Raw genomic sequence first — 22926 nt, forward strand, 5'->3', positions numbered from 1 at the left:
TTGGTGTCTGCAGAGTTGTTCCTCTCACATCTTCTCACTCCTCTCTCTGGCTGCAATTGCTGTTGTGCAGCAGTTTTTTCCCCTTCTCAACTATGTTATCCCAGAGGCGCTACCACTGTCACTGATGGACTTGTCTTGGAGCCGGCTGGCATTGGCTTTATCAGACATTGGGGAAACTTCTAGCAGCTTCTCACAGAAGCCACCCCTGTAACCCCCCTGCTACCAAAACCTTGCCACGTAAACCCAATGCAGCACCATAAGACCCAGCACTAGCAGGGATCTTCAGGTAGGTTCAAAATAAAGCAGGCACCTATTTGGACTCATGAGATCGAATTTCTGCTCTTTATAGGTGTCACTCTCTTACCTCTGGTACCACAATTCTCAGCCCTAAATTAGGTATATACCTCCAGCTATTTGTCCGTTGGCGTCTGCTCTCAGACTAGGGCTGCACGTGAGCTTGTGGAGATAACACATGGGAGGCAAGCTGCATGCCCGTGTCTGCCCATATGTTCTGCATGCACGTGGTTCACGTGTACATTGTTCGCATACACACACACACAGAGGCCTATGCAAGAACTGCATATTTATTTGTGCTGGGAAAATAAGGAAAATATTTAATATGCGCATGGCACATAATGTAAATCTACCATGCTGTGACACAAGGCATACATTTTTTGCATGTGTTTGGAGCCCATTTGTGGCACCCAAGACTTAAGCTACACATATGTTATATTTGTGCCTATATCTTGTGAGCAGAAGGCATACATGAGCACTTTCCCAAAACAAGCTAGCTGTGAGCAATTTGGACACTTGATCCTTCCAGAAAATGGACTGCAAAGAATGTCGTGAAAGTCTTCATATATATAGCTGAAAATGTTGCAGTAGGCTGATGGCAAGAGTCCTCCTTCAAAGTAGTAAATGAGGAAGAATTATGTGAAGGATCAGCATTGTATCTTTTCCTAAGGCTTCAGGAGCACCTCATCGTGATGGCGTTACTGTGAGTACTAGACAGCTTTGATGAGTTGCAACTGGTTGCAAAGCACTGCCTGCATTTGGGGTATGTTTATTATGGCTCCAGCAGGCATCCTTGTGGATTTTTGATCTCTACAGAACCTCTGCTGAAGCACTGAGGAAAAAACGGACAGTGGGAATTTGATTATAACATGCTTCAAGGACAGACTAGAGGCCAAAGAACTTGGGATCCAGTGTCATCATTGTGTCTGAGTGCTGCTTAGTGCAGGACCTGAAGGGCATGTGGGGAGGTTAAAGGTAGCTTTCTATCACTTTTGCACTGGCTTACCCATAGCTGCTTCTGTTATATCCACAATGTATGACTCTTTTCAGAGTGCAGCTCTCCTACCTTATGCATGTCCTTAAAAAACATAGCATGATCCTGGTGTTATATAAGAGTACGCAGCACAGCTGCACATAGGGCTGTTCTGCTGATGCACAGGTGTGTGTAAATTGTAGCTGAACGCTGTGCAGGGTGTTTGCTGTGTATTAGAAATATCCCATGCATTCAGTGCCAAAACCAATAGGCACCAAGCTGCCTTTGGGCTTGAATTTTGTTTGTATTCAGTTACAAATTAGAAGTTGACTTGCCTTTTTTTTTTCTTTTCCTTTTGCAAAGTGATTCCACAGATTTCTACACGAATCCTTCCCTGGTTGGTTTGCTTCGCTTGAGAGTTGGCCTTATATCACACAATCTCACCGAGTTGCTCGTGCATCTTGAAATAAGTAGCACATACTCACTTCAAGACTCCTTTCCTGGAGCTGTCTCTGCAGTTGCAGAGCCCCACATGGAGAGCACCACCCACGGGTGTTGGATGCATGTGGCTGACTTGTCAAGGGCCTTGGGTTAAAGATGTTTCACATCCATCCAAAGCACATCAGTACATTTTTAACATAAACTAAATCCTTCTGTTTGAGGGCCGTTGTGCATTTCCAGGTGCTTTTTGCATGTGTAAAGCATAACTCCAGAAAGATGTTACTGTGTAACCATGCTAAGGGGACCTCCCTCTTCTTGTCATTTTGTGCCTAGATCGGAGAAGCTCTGTTCCAGATTCTTTCCCCCCAGCTCTGCTGATAAAGATAAAATACAAGGACACAGAAATGGCAGAAGTGCAGAGGCAAACACCAGGCATCGAGCAGGATGACATCTGTGGTTGATAGGAATTCACTTAACAGAGTGCAAGTGGGCTGATGAGGAAGGGGACTGGAGGCTAAGGCAGGGGCTGGGGAGTGTGTTTTTCTTGCAGTAACTTCTCTCCTTGTTCTCCTCCTTCTGTCTTTTCTAGGCAGGACAGGGCTGCTTGCTGATCTCTTGCCCAGTTTTGCTGTGGAGATTATGCCAGGTATTCAGTCATTTCACCCTTCAATCACCCAGTCCTCTGTCATCTTGTCTGTTTATCCTTCTACAGCATCTTTATGTGGTGTGCATTTCACTCTCACGTGTGTTTTATCTGGGGATAAAAAGGGATAAACCTGTCGCTTACTGGGAAAGTGTGTTGGGTTGAGATCTGAGAGAGCTGGTGCTGGGACTTGGGGGAGGAATGGCCACGCTGAAAGCCAGCGTACAGAGATGGTTGATGTCATGCCAGGATCAGTGCGAGAGCGGAAATGCCAGCACTGTTCGGGGGAGGTTTTATATCAAGCTCTCTGCTCTCCCTCTGTTAGCACAAAGGTAACGCTGCTCCAGCCTGCGAGACCTTGGCAGCTTCATGTGTCCGTATGGCTTTGTATGTCAGCTGCTCTTGTGCAGTAGTAACTTCCGCTCCCCAGACCCTATCCTGCAGGTACCCTTAGAGCCATCACGGCAGATGGCAGCACAGGAGGTGCTAGAAATAGAGCGCTGCTTAGTAACCCATCAGTGGCACAGCCTCTCTTGTGCTGCATGGCCAGGGCATTATCTAGGTAACACCAGGTGGTTGGACCAGACATGAAAGCTCTCTGCCCGTGATAAATCCTTTGCTAGCCAAACTAACGAGAACCACCAGTTCTGGCACTCCTTGCAGAGGAAACAGAGACTGTGCAACAGATTGTCCTTGAAAGGGAAAAGCTGTGAGAACATTTAGCCCTTGAGTCATCTGATCATCCCCTGACAGTGCCCAAGGAGCGTTTCTTTCACACGTTTGTGCAAAAATGCAACTCCACATAAATGTGTGAAGCTATTTTCAAGTCTGTCCCAGAGATGCAAATAGAGAAGAGAAGGCAGACACTCCCCCGCCTCCAGTGTAACCCAAAGCTCCCTGGAAGTTCAGCATGGCAGGAGAGGGATTGGTCTTTTCAACATAGACAGCAGTTCTCTGTTGCCTAATGCTTCCCCCTCCACCCCACCCCCCACCCATTTATAATTTTATTAAATGGCTATAAAATTCTTGTGTGTTGGCCAGGTAGCTTTCTGATACCTTCACTGCATGGGTATAAAGAACAAGAAAGTGTAAAAGGCAGCAGCAAGCCACATTTCAGCTGTTAGCATTGTCTGTTACCTGAATAAACAAAAGCAGATGCTCCTGCAAGCACAGAACAGTAGTTTCCAGACAGTGAGGACACATAGCATTTCAGCTTGGTAGTCATTTGAATCTCAGGGTTACACAGTTGTACCTGGAAGGGCTGTGATAGATGGTAGTGGCTGTACTGGAGGAAGGATTAGAGAATTGCAGGTAAAACTGGTTGAATTCCCAGTTCTGTGCATAAACAAGCAGGCTCTTTTGCCATTTTCTTAATCTCATCATGGTCTAACTTTCTGTGAAGTAAAATCCTTCCTGATTCATAGGTCCCTGTGACTGGGACACTGATTTCCAACATCCACTCCTGGTGCTGAGTGAGTATCTTGCAATGTGCACTGTACATACTAACCTGACCTCCTTTTATACTCCTAGAACATTTTCAGAAAGACCACAGATACACTTACAATGGACTTGCTGTTTGGTTTTTTCATCTACCAGGCTTTTATCCTTTATGGAGTGGTTGTGAACTGTTCACTAATCGCTCTGGAGAGCTGACATCTGAGCTTCATTGCATAGCTGTGGCTGGCCACTTCTGTCATGCGATACTATTTGACTGGCTTCTGTCTGTCAATGATGGCTATAGAGAACAATATGAGAACATGATGAAAAAGCCACTGAGCTGTTGCCCTGCTCAGATTGGCATAGCTTAGGAAGTACAGAACTGGAAAGGATATCCTGGCTCACTATCTTACTTGCTATCCCAAGCACCATGTAATTTCATCCTTTCCATAAGCTTAGCACGCTTAAGAGTAGTCTGGGTTTGGCCTTTCTCTCTCCTGTTGGATCATTTTCTTTGATGTGCTGCTTCTAGCTTCCACCTACATTGCTCATAGCCTCTTTATGTCTATTTATGTAAGACCTTTAACCATAATACCTGGTATTCTTCCTAGCATTCATTCTTCTAGCATATTTACTGGCAGCAGCTATGTCTGCTCTCAGCCTTCTTTTTAATACACAGATGCAATGAACTTCAGCTCTCCTGAGGCAAGGCAGGCTATCGAGTCCCTTCATCCCCTCAGATCCCTGCTTTGCATCAGCTCTAGCCTGAATTCATCTTTTCTTGTACAAAGATGACCAAAGCTGTATAACATCAGTAACTTCAGATGAAGTTACATGGAGGCCTTGTATGATGGCATTAATATTTCCTTAATGCTACTGGAAATGCCTCCTCTACTGGGTGTAGTATTATGTTTACCGTTTTTGTAGCTGTATTGCGTAACTGGTTACAGTTGTCTTACGATGGAATAGTATACTTTCTTTTCTTTTTCAGTTGCTTTCAACTAATGAAGTCCTGTTCAGAGCTGTAATTGTTCTTAATCTTTGAACGTGTGACCTTGAAAGTATTGCTGCATACCTTGAAATTCAGTATATTGTTGCATTTCATGTTTCTTATTTAGGTCCAAGGACAACTGGCCCTTTCTATAACATATCCCAGTCTTCATCTTTAGTGACAATGTTTCCCTACCTCTTACCCTCAAGATACATTAACACATTCTTATTTTCTGTGTCAAGGTCATTCATGAAACTATTAAATAAGATGGCTCCAAGAACCGGCACTTGAGGGACTGTATCAGTAACCTCCTCTCAGCTTTTACTTTTCCATTCATCAATGCTTCCCTCCAGCCATTTCCTTATTCATTAGCTGAATTTTTCGTAGCATATAGTAACTTCACAAAAAAAAAAATTCCACAAGGACTAAAATTATCTGCAAATTTAAATGAAATTTATCTGTTTCAGCCAAAAAAGTAATAAAATATTAAAAAAAATATAAAACATTTCACTTGACAATTCTGAAATGAAATGTTTTGATTTGTAAATGTCAGATCTTTCACTGATGTTTTTTAAAGGAAATTGTAAGTTCTAGATTAAAAATGGCATTAAAAAAAGGGAATTGTTTGTAAGAGTTAAGGAAAACTCTAACAAAGCACAGAGTTTTACTTTTGTTCAAACAGAATGCTGTGGATTAATCAAAAATGACACTTCTTTTGCATTTTATTAAGAACTAGAAAAAACCTTCTGTTTTGATTGTTCCAAGTGGAGCATTTTTCCTTGACTTTTCAGCTTAGCAACACAGGTGAGAGGTGCACTATTTTTCTAGTGCGATTCTGTACTCACATTGCAGTCCTTGTATCAATACTTCTTCATGTTAAATAATAATGTACCGGGAGGGCCCTTAGTGAAGGCTGGACTTCTGTTCAGAAGCAGTGGTCTGCTGCTTTTTTTCTCTGGGCTAGGGGTAAACCCTACCCACTGCAAAACAGCCCCACTGCTTCTTTCTTCACTTTCTTACCATCTTGCCAAGGTGGTTGAATAACCACTTGGGTACACCTGGAGTGTTTCCCCACAGATTTTCCCTCCCCAGCGGTCTGACTTCTAGATAGGCTGGTGCACCTCTCTGATGTAAAACAAACTCCAGGCCTCCTGTACAATTGAAGTCTTGAAATTTCTTGGTCCGGATGTTTTCACCGACCATTTCCTTAATCCAGGGAATTGCCGCGTGGTGGTAGGCGCAGCCCTGTGCACGCAATCCCCTGCAAAGCACAGAGCGGCCAGATGCAGAGCTGGGAGCTGCCCCGGCTGTTGCAGATTTCCCAGAAGCTAAGTTTGAGAAACCTTTTCTCTTTCCCCTTCTCATTCAAAGGCCATCCCTTTTTTTGTGGACCAGCTCTTCTGTGCTGTCCCTTGTAGGGTGTTTTTCAGCCATTCCCTTTCAGGGCCTGACAGACATCATCTGAGGCTTCAGTGGGGGAAAAAAAAAGTGGTTGTTAGGTTTCCTGGCTGGCTGCAACGCCTGAATAGGATGTTCGTTCAGCACATTCAAAAGAATAATTGCATGCGTGGGCCTAGTTGCGAAGGGGCAGGCCTGGCTCATTTACTGGGCTATTTATAGCATGCTTTTCACCATCGTTTGTCCCATTAAAACTAGAATGTGGGTAGGGAACAAACACACAAGCAGGGCATGAACATGGCTGGGAAGAATGAGTCTTTGATGAGATCCAAATGCTAATGGAGTATGTCCTGTGGTGTTCATACAGGTCTGCCATGGAGCAAAGGGTTTCTGTGCTGGGGAACCAGAGCTCCTGCCTCTGTGCTGCTCACCTCTCAGCCAGCCAGAGATGTTGCAGGAAGGGACCACATTTCTGTAGCTCCATTTCTCACTGTCATGTGCCATTTCTGCTTCGACACAGAGGGGGACCTAGTCCTAGACCAGCAGAGAGTCCACTTTATTATTCACCTATTCCTTCCACAGCGATGTGCAATCCTGTAAGTATCTCCCTTTCTCCCCTTGTTTTCCAGAGTGGGTCTTTGTGGGCCTAGTGATCCTGGGGGCGTTCCTGTTCTTCCTCCTGGTGGGAATCTGCTGGTGCCAGTGCTGCCCACACAGCTGCTGCTGTTATGTCCGCTGCCCCTGCTGTCCTGAGTCCTGCTGCTGTCCCCGGGCGTGTGAGTGACCCTGTCCAAGCTTGGTGCAAATTATCTCCTGCACTACTTTTCCCTGGCGGAACAGGAGGAGAATCTGTTAATATTGCTTCCTTTGCCGGGAGCACTTTGCTTGAGTAAAGAACTAGTTTTTAGGGAGTGAAGCATCTGACCTATTGCTCAATGGTTGAGCGCTCAAAGTTTATTACAAATGTAATTCCCTGAGCCCTCCCTGCTTTGGCAGCTGTGCCTGCTTCTCCAAAGTGTCATGCTCCCCTTCCAAAGTTGTTGTTGTGTCAAGTGAATGTTGCGGGTCAGAGCTAAGACCATCCTGGGAGGTTTCTTCCCAGCAATGCAAAGCAACTGCCCTCTACAACAGTGCAAAATCCTTGCAACCCAGCAAGGTTCCTGGTCAGGTTCAGTCAGATCTGTCAAGTTTCATGAGCCTCATCCCTGCTGCTTGAGTCATCAGTTGTTTTTAAAGCTGAACTGCCACTAAATCACAGCAGCAGTAACGCTGGCTGTAACACAGTGAATGTCTTTCAGTTGCTGGGCATCTTACCGTGCTCATCTGACCTGCCATGTGCATTTTTAAAACTCCCCTCAGTACCTTTTGAGGCTTAGAGAAATTCAGATTGGTCCTTGTCATTTCATTTGTGCAGTTGTTGTCTCCTGCTGGGTTGTCACCAATGTTGGTGATGTGCAGGTTTCGGCCACGTGCCGTGTGGGTCTGTAGGAGGCTGGTGTGATGCTGACTGCTGTTCTTTTTCTTTTTCAGTGTATGTAGCAGGCAAGGCAGCAAAAGCTGGCTACCCTCCTGCAGTGTCTTCCATGCCAGGTCCATACTACATCCCCAGTGTTCCTGTAGCTGGTGTCCCGTCTCCTGCTGTGCTGATGGATAAGTCGCACCCTCCTCCCTTAGCCCCAAGTGAATCCAGCGGAGGAAGCCAAAATGGTAATTTGCAGGGCCAGGCACAGCATTCGGTCCTCCTGCTGGGAGCAGGGCTGGGAAGGGGAAGAATGATTGTCACTGATAGAGTGCTATGAACAGAAGAAACACAGAGAAACTGCAGTTTAATCCTGGCTCTGACAATGACATCTGCATCCCTTAGGGCCACATGGTCCAACTTTTCTTGTGCCATCAGCACAGTGTCAGTGTGTGGGTGCCTAATTAGATCAGCAGGGAATGGGAGGCCAAGTTCACGCCCTGGGCCCCTCTCATTACTGCTGCAAAACTTTACTTGCAGGGGAGAAAAGGATGAAGATGATTTCAGGGGAGCAGAGGCAGTGGCCGTTTTCCCCATAGAGCTGATGCCTTGCAAGCTGCTCTCTCTTGGTAAACTGTTCTTCCTGTCCTCTGTAGGGCACTGGTTGCCCTCTGGCAGCAGTTTTTGCTGCAGCGTGTTTTACTGTCCCCATAGCATTTTGGGCATGAGGACATGCTCCCTTGGCATTTCTGCCCAAGAGCATTTGGGGCTGGACCCCTCCCCTACCTTACAGACGTCAGTAGGTGACTTTTTTTGCTCAGCCTTTGCATTTGTGAAATGTGAGTGATAAAAGGCTTTTAACTAGAAAGGAGTTGTGGATCAATGTCAGACACAGAGTGTCAGTATGATGACTGTCTTGATGAGGGTCACTTTTCCTGCTGCAAAGGAAGCTGCCATCAAGGAAAAAGAGGGTAGCTATTTAGCCACATGCTAGCATTTCAGGTTCAGAATGGCCATCTAAATTCAAACACGCTGCAGCAGAAGTGACTCTCACCAATGTAGAGTCACCAAAGTGACACAGTATGTTTTGCCTTTGGTCCAGCTATGTGTCTGATTTCAAAGCACCACACTAATTATCAATTGCTAAATTTGCTCATGACAATGTGTTGATAAGACATTTCGGAAAAGACAAGATCAAGTAGTATAATCAAATACTTAAGCTTTTGGAACAACCCTACACATCCTTCTGCTGCCCCAGTCAGTGTATTAATCTTTCTGGAATTACAAGAAGTATTTTCCTTCAACGATCATACTTTTTTGTTTTCCCACTGAAATCAAAACAGAGCTCTGGAATGGAGCATTTTGAAATAGGAAATAAATCAATCACTGATCCAAAGCAGAATGTATCCAATTCAAAAACCTTTGTCAGAAAATGATGAACGACAGCCCAGTGCTTAATTTTTTTCTCCTGTGGAAAAATGTCACTGCATGTAGAGCATGGTGTTGGCTGTGGGAACTCCAGGGATTTTTTAAGAGTCAGATCACAGCCCCAGTCTCGTTTCTGCTGTACATTACTGGCAGAGCACAAATGTGGAATCAAAAACTGTGGATGCGTTTGGTAAGCAAATGCAATGGCTCTTGGCATCCCATGTTCATTACACAGAGAGATGCATTTATTATATAATCCAAATCAGCTGGCTGGACTTAATCCCTCAACTCAGGACTTGACAGGAAATACTATGTATTGCAAATAAAGCCATTATTACAGAGTTTTAACTGTTGTAGCAAGACAACAGAGGTTCTTAAGCTTTTAAAATTTTTAATTAATATTTTTTGCCATAATATGGACAAACCCTTAGTCTGGATCGTGCACCTGTTGTTCAAGGTGTTCCTTGAACTGTGGAGCTAAGGAAGGGTGATAACCCTGCACCCTGTTCCTTTTCTCTTAAGGTCCTCCGCAATGCCAGAATATCCCCTGATTACAGGCTGTAGAAGAGAAAACATTATGTGGCTGTTCCAAGCTACTTATTTGCTGGTTGGCCAGACAGTAAGCTAAACAAAACAGGTAGTGGTTGAGTTTATAATAAAGGCCTTCTCTCAGAAGGAGCGGTAATTATGGTCTCTGCATCCTCCATGCAGCCAGTGTAGGTCTGATCCAAAACTTGGTATCTTTGAGACTTCAACCTTAATATCAAGTTTATTTTAAAAAAATGCGATCAGGAGTGCTGGGCGACAGAGACTGGAGGATTCTGTAATCCTGGCTGCCAGGCTAAAAGGACAGCCTTTGCCCTAGATAGTTTCTGTGCTTATAAATGACCCCTCTGAGGTGATCTAGTGAGCAAACTCAGGCATGAGAATATTTAGAAAATTTGTCTAGGGTTACATAAAAGCCATGTGACAAAGCTCCAGTGAAGCCTAGGAACTCCATCCTAAACTTAGGGCTGAACAGGGAGAAAAAACCTTCAACTCTCTTATTTAAAAGAGTGTTGGCAACACATAAGTTAGGATTTATGCTCTATTTTAAATGCAATGGTTACCTGGAGATTCTTGCATAGATTCCTTAAACCATGCATGCAGGGAAGCTTTTGATCCGAGAGCTGGACTCCAGACCTTTATTATGGAAAGTGTATAAGGATGAGACATCATTTACTTCCTAACCACACTTGTCTGAAAAAAATAGTAGCGCTGTCCTTTCTGGGGAGGGAAACAACTTACAGTTTTGGCTGACTTGGTTCCACCTACAGAAGAATAAAAAAAGTGTCCACAGTTAAACACAAATTAAACATTAGAAATTTATGAACTGTTCAGGAGAAGAAAATATGGTTTAGCAGGGAAGAATGTTCCATTCGCATTGACTTCAGCGAATGGTTCTGGACAAGTGGTTAATGTCTCTGGATCTTCATTCCCTGATAATTAAGACAGGCCTAAAAATATTCAGACCTTATTAAAGGGTTATGGCAATTTACAGATGAAGAAAGGTATGAGGAGGAAGGAATAATATCTTAGGTTCTCACACGAAGGAATAATAAAGAGATTTAATAAGCTGAACATTCAATATCGTTGCAAGAAGTATTTAATAAATAAATGTAGACACAAAATATGCTTTATCTCTAATGTAAAATACTTTTTATTAGCTTTTCATGGTCATCTTCGCAGATTTAATTTCAAAGTTAATTTCTAGATGCTTACGGAATTAACCAAGGAATTAATTTTCCTTTGGATACACAGCTGCAATGGCAAGTTGAGCATGAAGCTAGCATGAAGCCTAGCTAATTCTCCATCAGTTACAGGAGCTATACATGTTGTCCAAATAAATATTTGGCACAGCCTTAGTGTGAGTATTGGCTCTGTGGAGACAGTGTCTGGAAGCTGCCTGTTCAGGTTCCCCAAAGGTTATTAGTAGGTCAGTCATTTCCAGCTGATGGTTGTTCCCTGGCCTGTGTATAAATGAGGTGGCAGCTTAGCTGAGCTCCTAGCAGACACATTTGAAGAAAGAATAGCGAGAGGCCTCTTTCCTGACAAAGTACCAGACAGAGGTCAGCCACAATGGTGAGGTGGAGAACTTGCCTTGCTGTCATTCATGCAGTGCAACAGGAATCATCATTTCTGAGGCCAGTCAGTCCAGCCCCTCTTCATAGCAGCGACCTCACTTCAAGAGACATGAAGGTCTCCCTCTCCCACTTCAGAAGGCAAAGGCAGGGTTCCTCGTGTTCTGTAAGTCACTGTGTGCATGTGCTGTCATTGTGCACACATTCATGGGGATAATAAAACACAGCGAAACTCCAGACTGCTGTCAGCTGAGCTATCTAGAGGCACATCGAAAGCAGGACCCTGATAGACCCATACTATGTTTTAACATCTAATACCTTTCCCAAGTACAGATCCACAAGGTAATATTTCAGGATGTAGTTACTGACCTTACTTGTGCACAGTCAAAATCCCCAGTAAACCGCTTTCCTCCTGAAGCAATTTGCAGGATTGTCACAGGAATCATTCTACCCATTTCTATGGCACAGCCATTTCTGAAGCAGAGTATGGTTATTTAATAGTGCACAGACGCATGCACAGCAGTTTAGGACAGAAGGTGCCTAAGAATACCTCTGCCAAGTCCTTGTTCAGCCCACACAGCGCATACTATGCAACATACTACCAAACCCATATGCTAGTAGCTTGATGTATCGGGGTGTGGGATAAAACAGAAAGAACAGGTTGGCTCAGAATCACCATCCAAGTATTTAAATCGTGCCACAAGAGGAGTGCTCATGCAACACTGCAGTATTCACACAAAGGAACATAATAACGCCGTGCAAGGCAAAGAGGTTCTGTTTTGTAGTGCTAGGTGAATTGTCCTCACAACAGTTCTCTAATGAGGCTGAATTTGAAGGTTGTAGTCCTCTTTTGTACTTAGCACTGTGTTTCTGTCAATCTTGAAATAGCCCCAGCCTGAGACCTTTCTTAAATAATGTGCTATAAAAGCCTTATTGTCTTCAGAGTCCTAATAGGTGGAGTTCTCTGCTTGCTGACTGTAGACCTGCCTTGAGGTAGCCAGGCTGTTGATAGGGTTAGCAGGTAAAGTGTGCAGAAAGCCAGCTTGCCAGAGTTAGGGCTGCTGTGGCTCCAGGTGTGTAGGGGCTTCTTTTCTACACACAGGAATGTGGAAAAGCCAAAAAAGCTGTCCAGACTTCCCCTGCAAATGGAGCAATCCCAAGAGTCAACCACTTAATGTATGTGTGAGACCTATCTTTTCTGTAAAATATAGCATGTAAAGAATGCCAGAGCACAGAGTTTCAGAGTTACCCAGTGACCCGATTGGTCCTGTCATTGGATTTGGTATAAATCTCAAAACAGTGTGATGTGCTTCCGTGGGACTTTCCATGTTTCCTTCTGTATTCTCTGGAGCTTCTCCTACCACATGCTCTTCAACCTGTGTGAGCAGAATTCATAGGAATGGGAGGGTGGAGTGGTCCTGGTGAGTGACAGCTCCCAAATGCTCAGCCACCTGCTTCTTCTGCAGACTGGGAGCTTAGAGCCCCTGCTGCATAGAGGAAGCCTGATCTTCTGGGACTGCTTCTCCCATACCATGACAAATCTTTTCTGTAGTGCTGAGGAAGGGGAAATGAGTGCTACTTTTTCTCTCTGCCATCCTCTGTGGGAGGTGGAATCACTCTGTAGCAATGACACCACTTGATGCATTTACTTGTACAGATTGGGCATTTCCAAACCATTTTTGCTGTTACTGCAAACTTTATAAATGATGCAGCTGCTCACAACTTCACATCCCACGTTATAGACAATTTTTTTCTGAAGCAAGGACTGACTCACTCTGTTTTGGAAGACACAGCCTACCTGCCTGCAGACGTGAGCTCCACTATAGAAGCAATATTGTCTGAAAGTCTCCTTGGACTTAAATGTGTTTTCCTCTAATGCTTTGCTTTTCTCCCTAGCAGTGCGCAAAGGGTACAGGATCCAGACTGACAAGGAAAGGGACTCCATGAAGGTGCTGTACTATGTTGAGAAAGAACTGGCTCAGTTTGACCCAGCTAGGAGGATGCGAGAACGATGTGAGGAACAAGCATGGTTTGATTTTTTTTTTCTCTGACCTGAAAAAGACTCTGCAAATTCATAGTTAAAAGTTCATTAGCTTTGCATTAGAGCCAGTCTCTAGGATACAATGTCCAGGACATGGTACTTGGGGCAGATGAAGTCTGGATTTTAGGCATCTAGGTATGTTCTGATTTTAAAAAATCTGCTGCTTACCTAATCATCCTTAATTAGAACAAACAAGGTGTGGGAGACTCAAATGCTCATGAAAATTGTCCACTCAGATAATTAAACTTCTGCATCATCAACTTCTGAAAAGCCAAGTCCGTACTCATGCCTTCTACAGCCTGTGCTGGGCTAATAGCTGGGATGTTGTCTTCACAACTTCTTTATGTCTTACAATATGGTGCCTGTAAATTCCCAGCATGGCAAAATAGGAGAGGGATGATTTTATTGAAAGTGTATTTTGTGAGCTGCAGTGAGTACAGCGTGGTTTGAAGGATGCAAAAAGGTAGTTTGGAGTGGCTGTTGCCCTGCAGAAGCAGCAGGGACTACAAGAAAGATTCAAGAAGCCAGGGGATTGTCAGGTTTTGCAACACTGGCCAGCATAAGCTCAGAGGTGGTATGTGCGTCAGTACTGACAGTTTGGCAGTTAGACAGCTGCAGGTGAAGGGGAGGATGGTGGCGAATAAGGACAGGATGCAAACTCAGAATTGAGCTTCTGTGTGGAACTCCTCATTGTCTCCCAATAGCGTCTTGCAAGCTTTATTTTTCTAAATAAAGCCTGAGGCTGCACTTATTGGATGTCAGAATACAAACCCTAGTGAGGATCTTAACACATTAGGAGGCAGAGGTGCAGTGGTGGGACTGAGTGTGTGTGTGTACAGGGCTTGCAGTGCAGCTCTTTGTCCTCTGGCTGTTCTGTGCGGAGAATGGCAGCAGGCTGGGGGCTCAGTTCCTCCGGGCAGCATCCAACTTGCGCAGAGCTAACCCACAGTAGGGACTGGTAGAGGCTCATTTAAAACAGACTTGTGAGATCCTGCAAATCAGTGAAGGTAAGGGCTTCAGGGAATGACACTACATCAAAGCTCTGTACAGATTAGGCATAACTAGCAAATTATATGTACTTCTAAAACAGTCATTGCTGAGCACACTGTCTTCTCCGCCCACAAGATTTACTATAAAAAGACCTCTCCAGATTGGTATGTCAGGCCTCCAGATGTCAATGTGCTTGATGGGGTAGAGACTGACAGTGATTCAGACAGTCTCTTACTTTCTTCTTAATCTTTTTTTCAGGGGGTAGGTTTTGTTTAGATGGGCAAGTCAGGCCAAATCCAGAGCCAGCCTGTCTCACACCAGGAAAGGGGGAGGTGGCACAACTGCTGTGATGGTGTTCCACCAAGTGCAGTGCCCACCTTGTGAGGGCAGAGAGCTCACGTGTTACTGAAGCAGGGCTGAGGGGGGATTTCTGCACGAAGGCTGAACTCAGTTATCTGGAACGCAGGCACGTGATGCCATTTACAGTACCCTTAGGATATCCCACCTGGCTGCCAGCTACCAGTCCAGAAGACCGGTAGGTCTAACAGCAGCTCTACGTCCAAACTGAGCCCCAGGAGTCTTGGTCAGGATTAGTCGAGGGTTTGGAGAAGGGCCTTGGATTCCATTTTGATTTTTTTTCTAATGGAGGGCAGCTCAGCTTCTTTCTGAAGAAGCTGCGGCTGTGCCCACCACAGCCTTCCTGTCCTCTCCTCCCCTCTCAAACATGCTGTCAAGTGAAGCCTGTCTCATTTCTTTTCTGCAACCTGCCCTGCAGATAACAACACCATCTCTGAACTCAGCTCTTTGCATGAGGAGGACTTGAACTTCCGTCAGCCCTACCGCCAAGTGCGAAGGAAACCTCTGCCTCCTGCGGGGGACCTGGATGGCGATGCTGAATACTGGGCAGGAGTGATTGGCGGGGGCAGCACGTCAAGGTCCCAAGCTGTCTCCGACTACAGAGATGAGCAGGACAGTTTCTGGCACAGGTGAGGGCTGCTGTGTTGGGAGGCAGCTATATCTGGCAAATTAGTAAAGAAAGGAGAAGGGACAGATGGACTGGTAGCTCTTCTCCATTTCCTGCTGCTTTGGTTTTACTTAGCAGGACAGAGGGGTTAGAGAGAAACACGAAATCTGGAGATGTCATTAGATGAAGTCAGAATTAATCTGATTCCCACAAGCCTGCTGAAGTGGACCCAGCCAGGTAAAGCTAGGTATCAGCCCCATTCCAGGTGGGATGTAAAAATGAGATCAATAGGAAACCAAGCCACCCTTCACAAAGTGCTTTCTTGAGATTTGCACCTGATTCCTCCAGCACTTCCCAGTGCTGGTGCACTTTATTAGTAATCACACTCTGGTGCTTTGGTGCCTAGAAGGGAGATATCAAATCCTTCCCTCACATAGCAGCAGCTCAGTCTCCTGAAAGCAATGGCAGGGATTTCCTTCCCTCAGTACTGGACTATTGTGCCAGCTCTCTCCCTTTAAACCTGCCTCAAAATTGTCCTGCTGTGAGCTTCTGTAGCTGGGTTTTCCCAGCAGGATGTACACCTACAAGCTTTGGGGCCAAGGAGAAGCAAGTCCAGCCCTGCATACTGGAGGACAAGGGAGGTGCACTCTGGGGTTCATCTCAGGTAACATTAGACATGTAGAGTCCGAGCTATCCTCACTAAGCTGCCTTTATAGTCAGCAGAGAGAAGCAGGGATATCTAGGATGTGATTACATCTTATCCTACAGAATATGATGAAATCAGGTCAGATGATTCATGCCCAGGAGTGCTTGTTTCCCTCCATTGTCTGCCAAGGCAGCTGAGGGGATGAGCACAGCTGAATCCTGCCCTCTAACGCTACCTCTTCCCTCCTCCAGCCAGCAGAGATCCAAGTCTGAGATGTTGTCCCGTAAGAGTTTCTCTGTGGGAGTGCCGGCTGTCTCTATGGATGAGCTGGCAGCCTTTGCAGAGTCCTACAGCCAGCGGACCCGGCGGGCAGACAGCCAGGAAACTCGACGTTTTGAGCGGTCAGAGTCGCACGGTGGCCGCGGTGGAGGGCTGCCCCACCAGGATAGCTCCATGGAGGAGTACTACACCAAGCGTAGCAGAGGGAACCGAGAGCCACTGACGGACTCGGATCGGGGCTGGTCGTACAGCCCACCCCGGAGACGGGCCCATGAGGAGAAGCACCTGCCCAGGCTGGTGAGCCGGACGCCTGGAGGGAGCCAGAAATATGATCACTCCTACCTCAGCAGCGTCTTGGAGAGGAAATCCCGGAGCTATGATGAGAGCGGTGACCACAATGAAACCCCCTCAAAGCTGAGCTCGCAGCCCAGCCAGAGAGGAGGGGGAACGTATTATGCCTGGTCACCACCCTCTACCTACAAAGCTGAGAAGTCGCAGCAGCAGTCGCAGCAGCCACCACCACCGCCTCAGGAGGAGGAAGGGGAGGACACTCTGCCCCCGTACAGCGAGAGGGAGCTAAGCCGAGGCCCTTCGTACAGGGCCAGGGAGCAGGCCTACCTCAACGCCTCCGACAAGAAGAGGAAAAAGGACCCCAAGAAAACAGTGAGGCCATGTCTGGTGTTCCTGATCCAAACAGGCTGAGTGGGGAGCCACCAGGCAGGGTTTACTAACCAGAGTTTAGGGGCAGGGAGGCTCTCCAGGAGGGTAGAGCCTGGAGTCTGAGTGTGGGGAACCCCAGATAAGGGAGTCACTGTGGGAAGAGAGCTGTCACTGTGGATGTAGGAGGCCAGAAGGGGAAATAGCTCATACGGAGGACTCCATGATGGAGGGGAGAGACAGATGTGCCTGGGACTGGGGAGGTAAGGCATGTTTTTGGCATCTGGGGCTTGGTGATCCAAGGAAGTGGGAGTTTATCTAGAGTTTAGGAGGATCATGGTAGGGAAGAGATCTTACTCAGGACTTACAGAAATTACAGGGCATTGCTTTGGCCTTGATCCTTGTTAAGGAATGGTTGAGAGGTTCTGTTCTTCTGGACTGGGACAGGGCTAGTAGCAAGGCATGGTGTAAGAGACCTCAGGTCCTTCTGAAAGAGGTGAGATGACAGACTCCTGTGGGTGCATGCCCATGGGCACGTGTACCCGCTGTGCAAGCCAAAGGGATTCCTCACACAGGACACCAGCAAGTGCAAAACATCCTGCCACCGGCTAGTGAGGACTGATGAGTGTATGGTTGTTGGGGAAGGAGAGCTGGTAGAAGTCTGTTCCATGGGGGAGACCATGTCGCTAGAGAAGCTTGGCTGTTAGGCCACAGCTTAAGTGGCACGTGTGAGAGAGGACAGGGGTGTGAGTGGACAAGGCTGTTGCTTTTTGGTTGTGGCTCTATAAAAGCTACATCCGTCTCTTTGTCTGTTCCATTGCTGCTTTCCTGTTGACATTTCTCTTCTCTCTTTCCCCTCAGAATGATTTCCCAACGAGGATGTCCCTTGTGGTTTGAAGTTGTTGTGGACATGTCGTGTTGATGGGCTGGATACTGTGAGGTGACTGTGGTGGAGAAGATGCACAGCAAGAAGACCGGTCTCCGTGAACCTTCACAGCCACCAGCCATGGACTCTTTGTTTCAATTGTTTGTTTCATCGGGGGAGCAGAGGCTTTCATAAGAGACAGACTCTCATGAATGGCACTCGATCTCAGAGTCTCTGGGAGTCTGCCAGGAAAATTAGGCCAGGGGCCTCTTTGGTACCCTGCTTTCCAGCGCCTTCCATTCTGTGCTGGAAGGCAGCCACGTCCCTCTTGTCTCTGCAGCCCTGAACTACAAGCGAGGCTGCCTTTGTGCCTCTTGCCCTGTCTGATGTGCAGAGAGAGGCCTGTGCATATACCTCTTGCTCTCTCTGTCTCCTCAGTTCTCTGGATTAAATATTGTCTCCATACTTAAAGCCTTTTCTGTATCATCCCCATGCTGGGAGGAGGCCTCGTGCTTACAGCTGCAGACTGCCTCCACCTGATCGGGCCCTAAATCGTGAAAGAAAATTTACATCCTTTCAGACACTATAGAAAAGGACTGATGAGGTGTTACTTTGGCAAGGGCTGAACAGAGAAAGAGAGAGACAATTATAGGCTGGTTTGTTCAATATATTTAGTTCTGTTCATTGTGTGATGAGAGTTGCAGGTGAGATTGATGTATTGTTTTGAAAGTGGATCAAAGTAGCTTTTATTGTGATGAGAGCATGATGTGTTTTTTCCCCCATCCCCAACTGTGATTTGTTTTGATACAGTTGCATTTTCTTGCAGCTGAGCTGTGACCCTGTAGAGCTTCAAGCTAGAATATCTACTCCACCATATCATAAGCAGTGCTGTAGCCTTGCTGGCACTCTGCTTCCAGCACCACCAGACATCTCTGCCTAGTGAGTGGCCTTTTTGTTTTAAAGAAGCCAAAAGGAGAAAGTCTCAGTGAGGGCAGCTGCAGATCTTCATTCTGTGCTACTAAAGGTGTAACTCTTTTCTGGTCATTGTTCCCAGACATTGAAGAGAGCAGTAACAGCAATGGAAAAAGAATTAACACCGTGGATGAACACAAGCTTTGAAAGTCACCTTTTTCACTCAAAACCGTTTCATTCATTTCAGTTGTGATATGGTTTTAGTGGCTGTTGTCTCAGGAACAGCTGAATTTAGAAGTGAGTGCTTCACACCATCTGAAAGCTTGACATTCTGGTTTTTGTAGGGTATAATGCAGTCATTTCTTTAATTTTTAGCTGCTAAAATCATAAAGTGAAGGAAGATCATGGGAACATTTTAAGGTCCGGCATCTTGATCCTATTACACCTAGAAACAACTTAGCGCCCTATTGTGTTATGGATATTGTCAGCCTCTGAAATGTCATCTCTGTTGTTACTCTGGAAGTTTGAGGAGCGGTCTGGCCTCAGGTGCTCACTCTGGCAATACTGTTTTGAACACGAGATTTATTAACATCACTGCAGTTCTCCATAAAAATGACAGATTCATTTCTGAATTACTGCTTTAGCTCACCAGGAATGGTCAGTGGAGAGGAAGGATAATCTCCATAGATCTGATGGCAGTGCAGTTTTCCTGTTAGAAGGTGAATTGATGGCTTTCCTCTCCTCCCACGCTCCTCTAGCAATGAATGTAGTTTTGGAAATCCCAGTCCTGGGTCTTCTTGGCCAGAGAAGGACTGGCCTGCAGGGGCATACAATCATGGAGTCACAGAATGGTTTGGGCAGGAAGGGACCTTTAAAGGTCACCTAGTTCCAGTCCCCTGCCGTGGGCAGGGACATCTTCCACTAGACCAGGTTGCTCAAAGCCCCAGTCAACCTGACCTTTAACACTTCCAGTGATGGGACATCTGCGACTTCTCTGGGCAACCTCTTCCAGTGTCTCACCACCCTCACAGTAAAGAATTTCTTCCTTACATCTAATCTAAATCTACCCTCTTTTAGTTTAAAACCATTGCCCCTGGTTAAAAGTCTCTCTCTGTCTTTCTTACAAGCCCGCTTTAAGTACTGGAAGGCTGCAATAAAGTCTCCCCAGAGCTTTCTCTTCTCCAATCTGAACAACCCCAACTCTCTTGGCCTGTCTTCATAGGAGAGATGCTCCAGCCCTCTGATCATCGTCGTGACCCTCCTCTGGACTCACTTCCAACAGGTCCATGTCTGTCTTGTACTGGGGCCCCCAGAGCTGGATGCAGTACTCCAGGTGGGGTCTCACGAGAGCAGAGTAGAGGGGCAGGATCACCTCCCTCGACCTGCTGGTCACGCTTCTTCTGATGCAGCCCAGGATACGGTTGGCTTTCTGGGCTGCTAGCGCACATTGCCGGCTCATGTTCAGTTTTCATCTACCACTGTCCCCAAGTCCTCTGCAGGGCCGGTCTCAATCCGTTCACCCCCTCAGCCTGTACTAATATTGGGGATTGCCCTGACCCATGTACAGGACCTTGCACTTGGCCTTGTTGAACTTGATGAGGTTCACATGGGCCCACTCCTCAAGCCTGTCAGTGTTTTTCTGGATGGCATCCTGTCCCTCTAGCAAATCAACTGCACCACTCAGCTTGGTGTCATCCACAAACTTGCTGAGGGTGCACTCGGTCCCACTGTCTATGTCATTAATGAAGACATTGAACAGTACTGGTCCCAGTACAGAACCCTGAGGGACCCCACTTGTTGCTGATGTCCATTCGGACATTGAGCAATGGACTGCAACTCTCTGGATGCGGCCATCCAGCCACTTATCCATCAAATAGTTCATCCATCAAACCCGTATGTCTCCAATTTAGAGACAAGGATGTTGTGGGAGGCCATGTCAAAGGCCTTATAGAAGTCAAGGTAGATGACATCAGTTGCTCTTCCCCTTATCCACCAAGGCAGTCACTCCATTGTAGAAGGCCTACAGATAGTCAGGCACAATTTGCCCTTTGTGAAGCCATGCTGACTGTCTCTGATCATCCCCCTGCTATATGCCTTGACATAGTTTCCAGGAGTATCTGTTCCATGATACTACTGGGCGCAGAGGTGAGGCTGACTGGTCAGCAGTTCCCAGGGTCCTTCTTTTTACATTTTTAAAAATGGGTGTGATGTTTCCATTTTTCCTGTTACGGGGGACTTCACCTGCCAGCCATGATTTTTCAAATAGGGAGAGCGGCTTAGCAACTACATTTGCCACTTACTTGCCAACTACATCTACTTGTATTATAAGTGTTTTCATCTTTTCTCATCTTTAACGTATGTTCCTAGGAAAATCACAGCAAAGTTAACAAGAAGTAGGCAGGTGGTTGCCATCTGAGGTCTCCATGACCTTGAGAAGTCTACAGAGCTGCACTACCTGTTATTTTAAATTAAACCTTTCATCCCTGACATATTATATTAACAGCAAGAAATGTGGATGTTTTGTTAGTCTGAAAACTTTGGGAACCCCTATGCCACAAATTTTAAGGGAGTTTAGCATGCTGTCTTTTTCCATCAGACATCCAGCAGACCCGGGAAATATTTTACATAGAGATTTGAAAGTGCATCTGCAACAATGACTGTCAGAAAGGTGGCAAACAGCAATTTAACAGTCTCTGAATACCTGTATCTTTCAAACCGTACTGAAAGCCAGAGCATCACAATCTCCTTCTCATTTCAGTTATGACTGTCCCTCATCTCTGTCACTGTAGTTTATTTGATCAAGCCCTCAGGAATGAGTTGTATATTAAAAATACAAGCCTTCCCCTCATTTATTTGAATCAGTTTTGTTTGCTTGATGCTGGTACTTTAGGACATTTGTACACTATCTGTAAGAAGTTGCCATTTATGTATCTAGCTTATAAATAAGTAGTTGCAAGCTAATTCTCTTCACTATTTTAATTGTAGAAACAACTGTTCATAAGAACTGTCCAACATTTCTTTTGAATCCAAGTACCTGGAAAAGTATTGAAGATTTTATGACTAGTGATTCTATCAGTTTTACCAGGTGATAAAAGTTTCAGCCTCAAAATAAAAAAGAGCAGGTCTTAATTCCCTGAAGTCAGATCTGGGCAGCACCCATCAGTTGGCTCTGCCTTTGATGTAAAATTTTAGATTTCCTATCTCCCTATACAAATCTGAAGGAATTTTCAGTTACTGATAGTGTCTGTCCTCAGGCCATCTTTATTTTTCCCATTAAAAATGTATCTGCAGCAGCACCAAATGAACCAAATCAAAAAGTGAGAGGTGATGTAGAACAGGGCTTCCATCTCTACAACTACAGAACCCTAATGACCCGTGACTCTTGCACCAGAGGAGCAGGGGGCCAGAGGCTGATGGAGGGGCTGAGAGGAGCCTCTTGTTTCAGAAAAGAAGTAACGGTTTGTGTCTGTGCCATCTCTCATAAAACACCTGCAGAATGCTTGCACTGCAGAATAATGAGCCTGATTATTATGGGGGTCTCAAAGTATAAATTTTCCAGTGATCAATTTTTACTGCTGGCATAAAATTAAAATAATTTTCATATAGGATATGGATGTCTGGGCCATGTCAAGGACACGGATGGTTTTGTGGCCTTAAAATGAAGCATCACAACAGTGACTTGCTAAGAAGATAACTGAGGTGATGAGTGAATCCTGTTAAAAAAAAAAATAAAATGAGCCCTTAGAGCAACAGCAGGATCAAGCATCAGTGGTAAATTTGGCTGTGCTGTCAAAAGTGTGATCTGGGCTACTGAAAAAAGTTTTGACATAATGGAATGTGAAAATAAATACCAATGGTAATGATTTGTCAATAATCCTATTATTCCTTTAAAGTACACTGTAAAAATTCCAGGGGGTGGCTTCAGTGTGAATATCCTCAGACCACTCCATTTCTACTGAAATGGAAAATTAACAAAACTAGCACTTCAAATACTTAAAACTTTGCAAAAGTCCAATATACATCACCTGAGACAGGCAGCCAGAATTATTCAGGTCTTTGTGCTGGCATATAATATAGGGGACCAGAACCGTGAGCATCCTAGCCTTTTTACTGTTACTAGGTCAGAGATCACCATCAGCAGCGTGCCGCAGGCCCATCTCACCTTCCCTGCAGCCAGCATTGGCAGCTCTGTGTGCCAAATTTCCCTGAGAGGTCCCAGCTCCTGCTCTGATGTCTGGGTCCCACCATAGCTCACTGAATTGCAGTTTTCATTCTGGTTTGTGACTCAGGGTACCTGCTGCCTGTGGATCAGCAGTTACACTGCTTTCCTGGCCTTTTCCAACAAGCTCCCTCTAGGTGGGCAATGCCAGTTCACTTGTAACAGAAAT

General features: G+C 45.6%; 1 protein-coding gene across 6 annotated transcripts in view; it reads left to right on the forward strand.

Annotated features, from left to right (window-relative positions):
- Positions 1 to 22399, forward strand: part of ILDR2 (immunoglobulin like domain containing receptor 2) — a 42229-nt gene extending 19830 nt beyond the window's left edge. For 2 of the 6 annotated variants that reach the window (XM_054843598.1, XM_054843589.1), the window contains exons 4-10: positions 2298 to 2354; positions 6807 to 6953; positions 7708 to 7884; positions 13081 to 13197; positions 14991 to 15201; positions 16077 to 16767; positions 17623 to 22399. In XM_054843598.1, the coding sequence (XP_054699573.1) occupies positions 2298 to 2354; positions 6807 to 6953; positions 7708 to 7884; positions 13081 to 13197; positions 14991 to 15201; positions 16077 to 16767; positions 17623 to 17658 (1436 nt within the window). In that variant the 3' untranslated portion in view covers positions 17659 to 22399. Of the gene's footprint in view, positions 1 to 2297; positions 2355 to 6806; positions 6954 to 7707; positions 7885 to 13080; positions 13198 to 14990; positions 15202 to 16076; positions 16807 to 17622 lie in introns of those variants that run through there. The other 4 variants (XM_054843626.1, XM_054843634.1, XM_054843607.1 and 1 more) reach the window with 4 other exon arrangements.
- Positions 22400 to 22926: the final 527 nt, after the last annotated feature.

The sequence above is a fragment of the Grus americana genome, chromosome 1, assembly GCF_028858705.1.
Source record: "Grus americana isolate bGruAme1 chromosome 1, bGruAme1.mat, whole genome shotgun sequence".
Lineage (NCBI taxonomy): Eukaryota > Metazoa > Chordata > Aves > Gruiformes > Gruidae > Grus > Grus americana.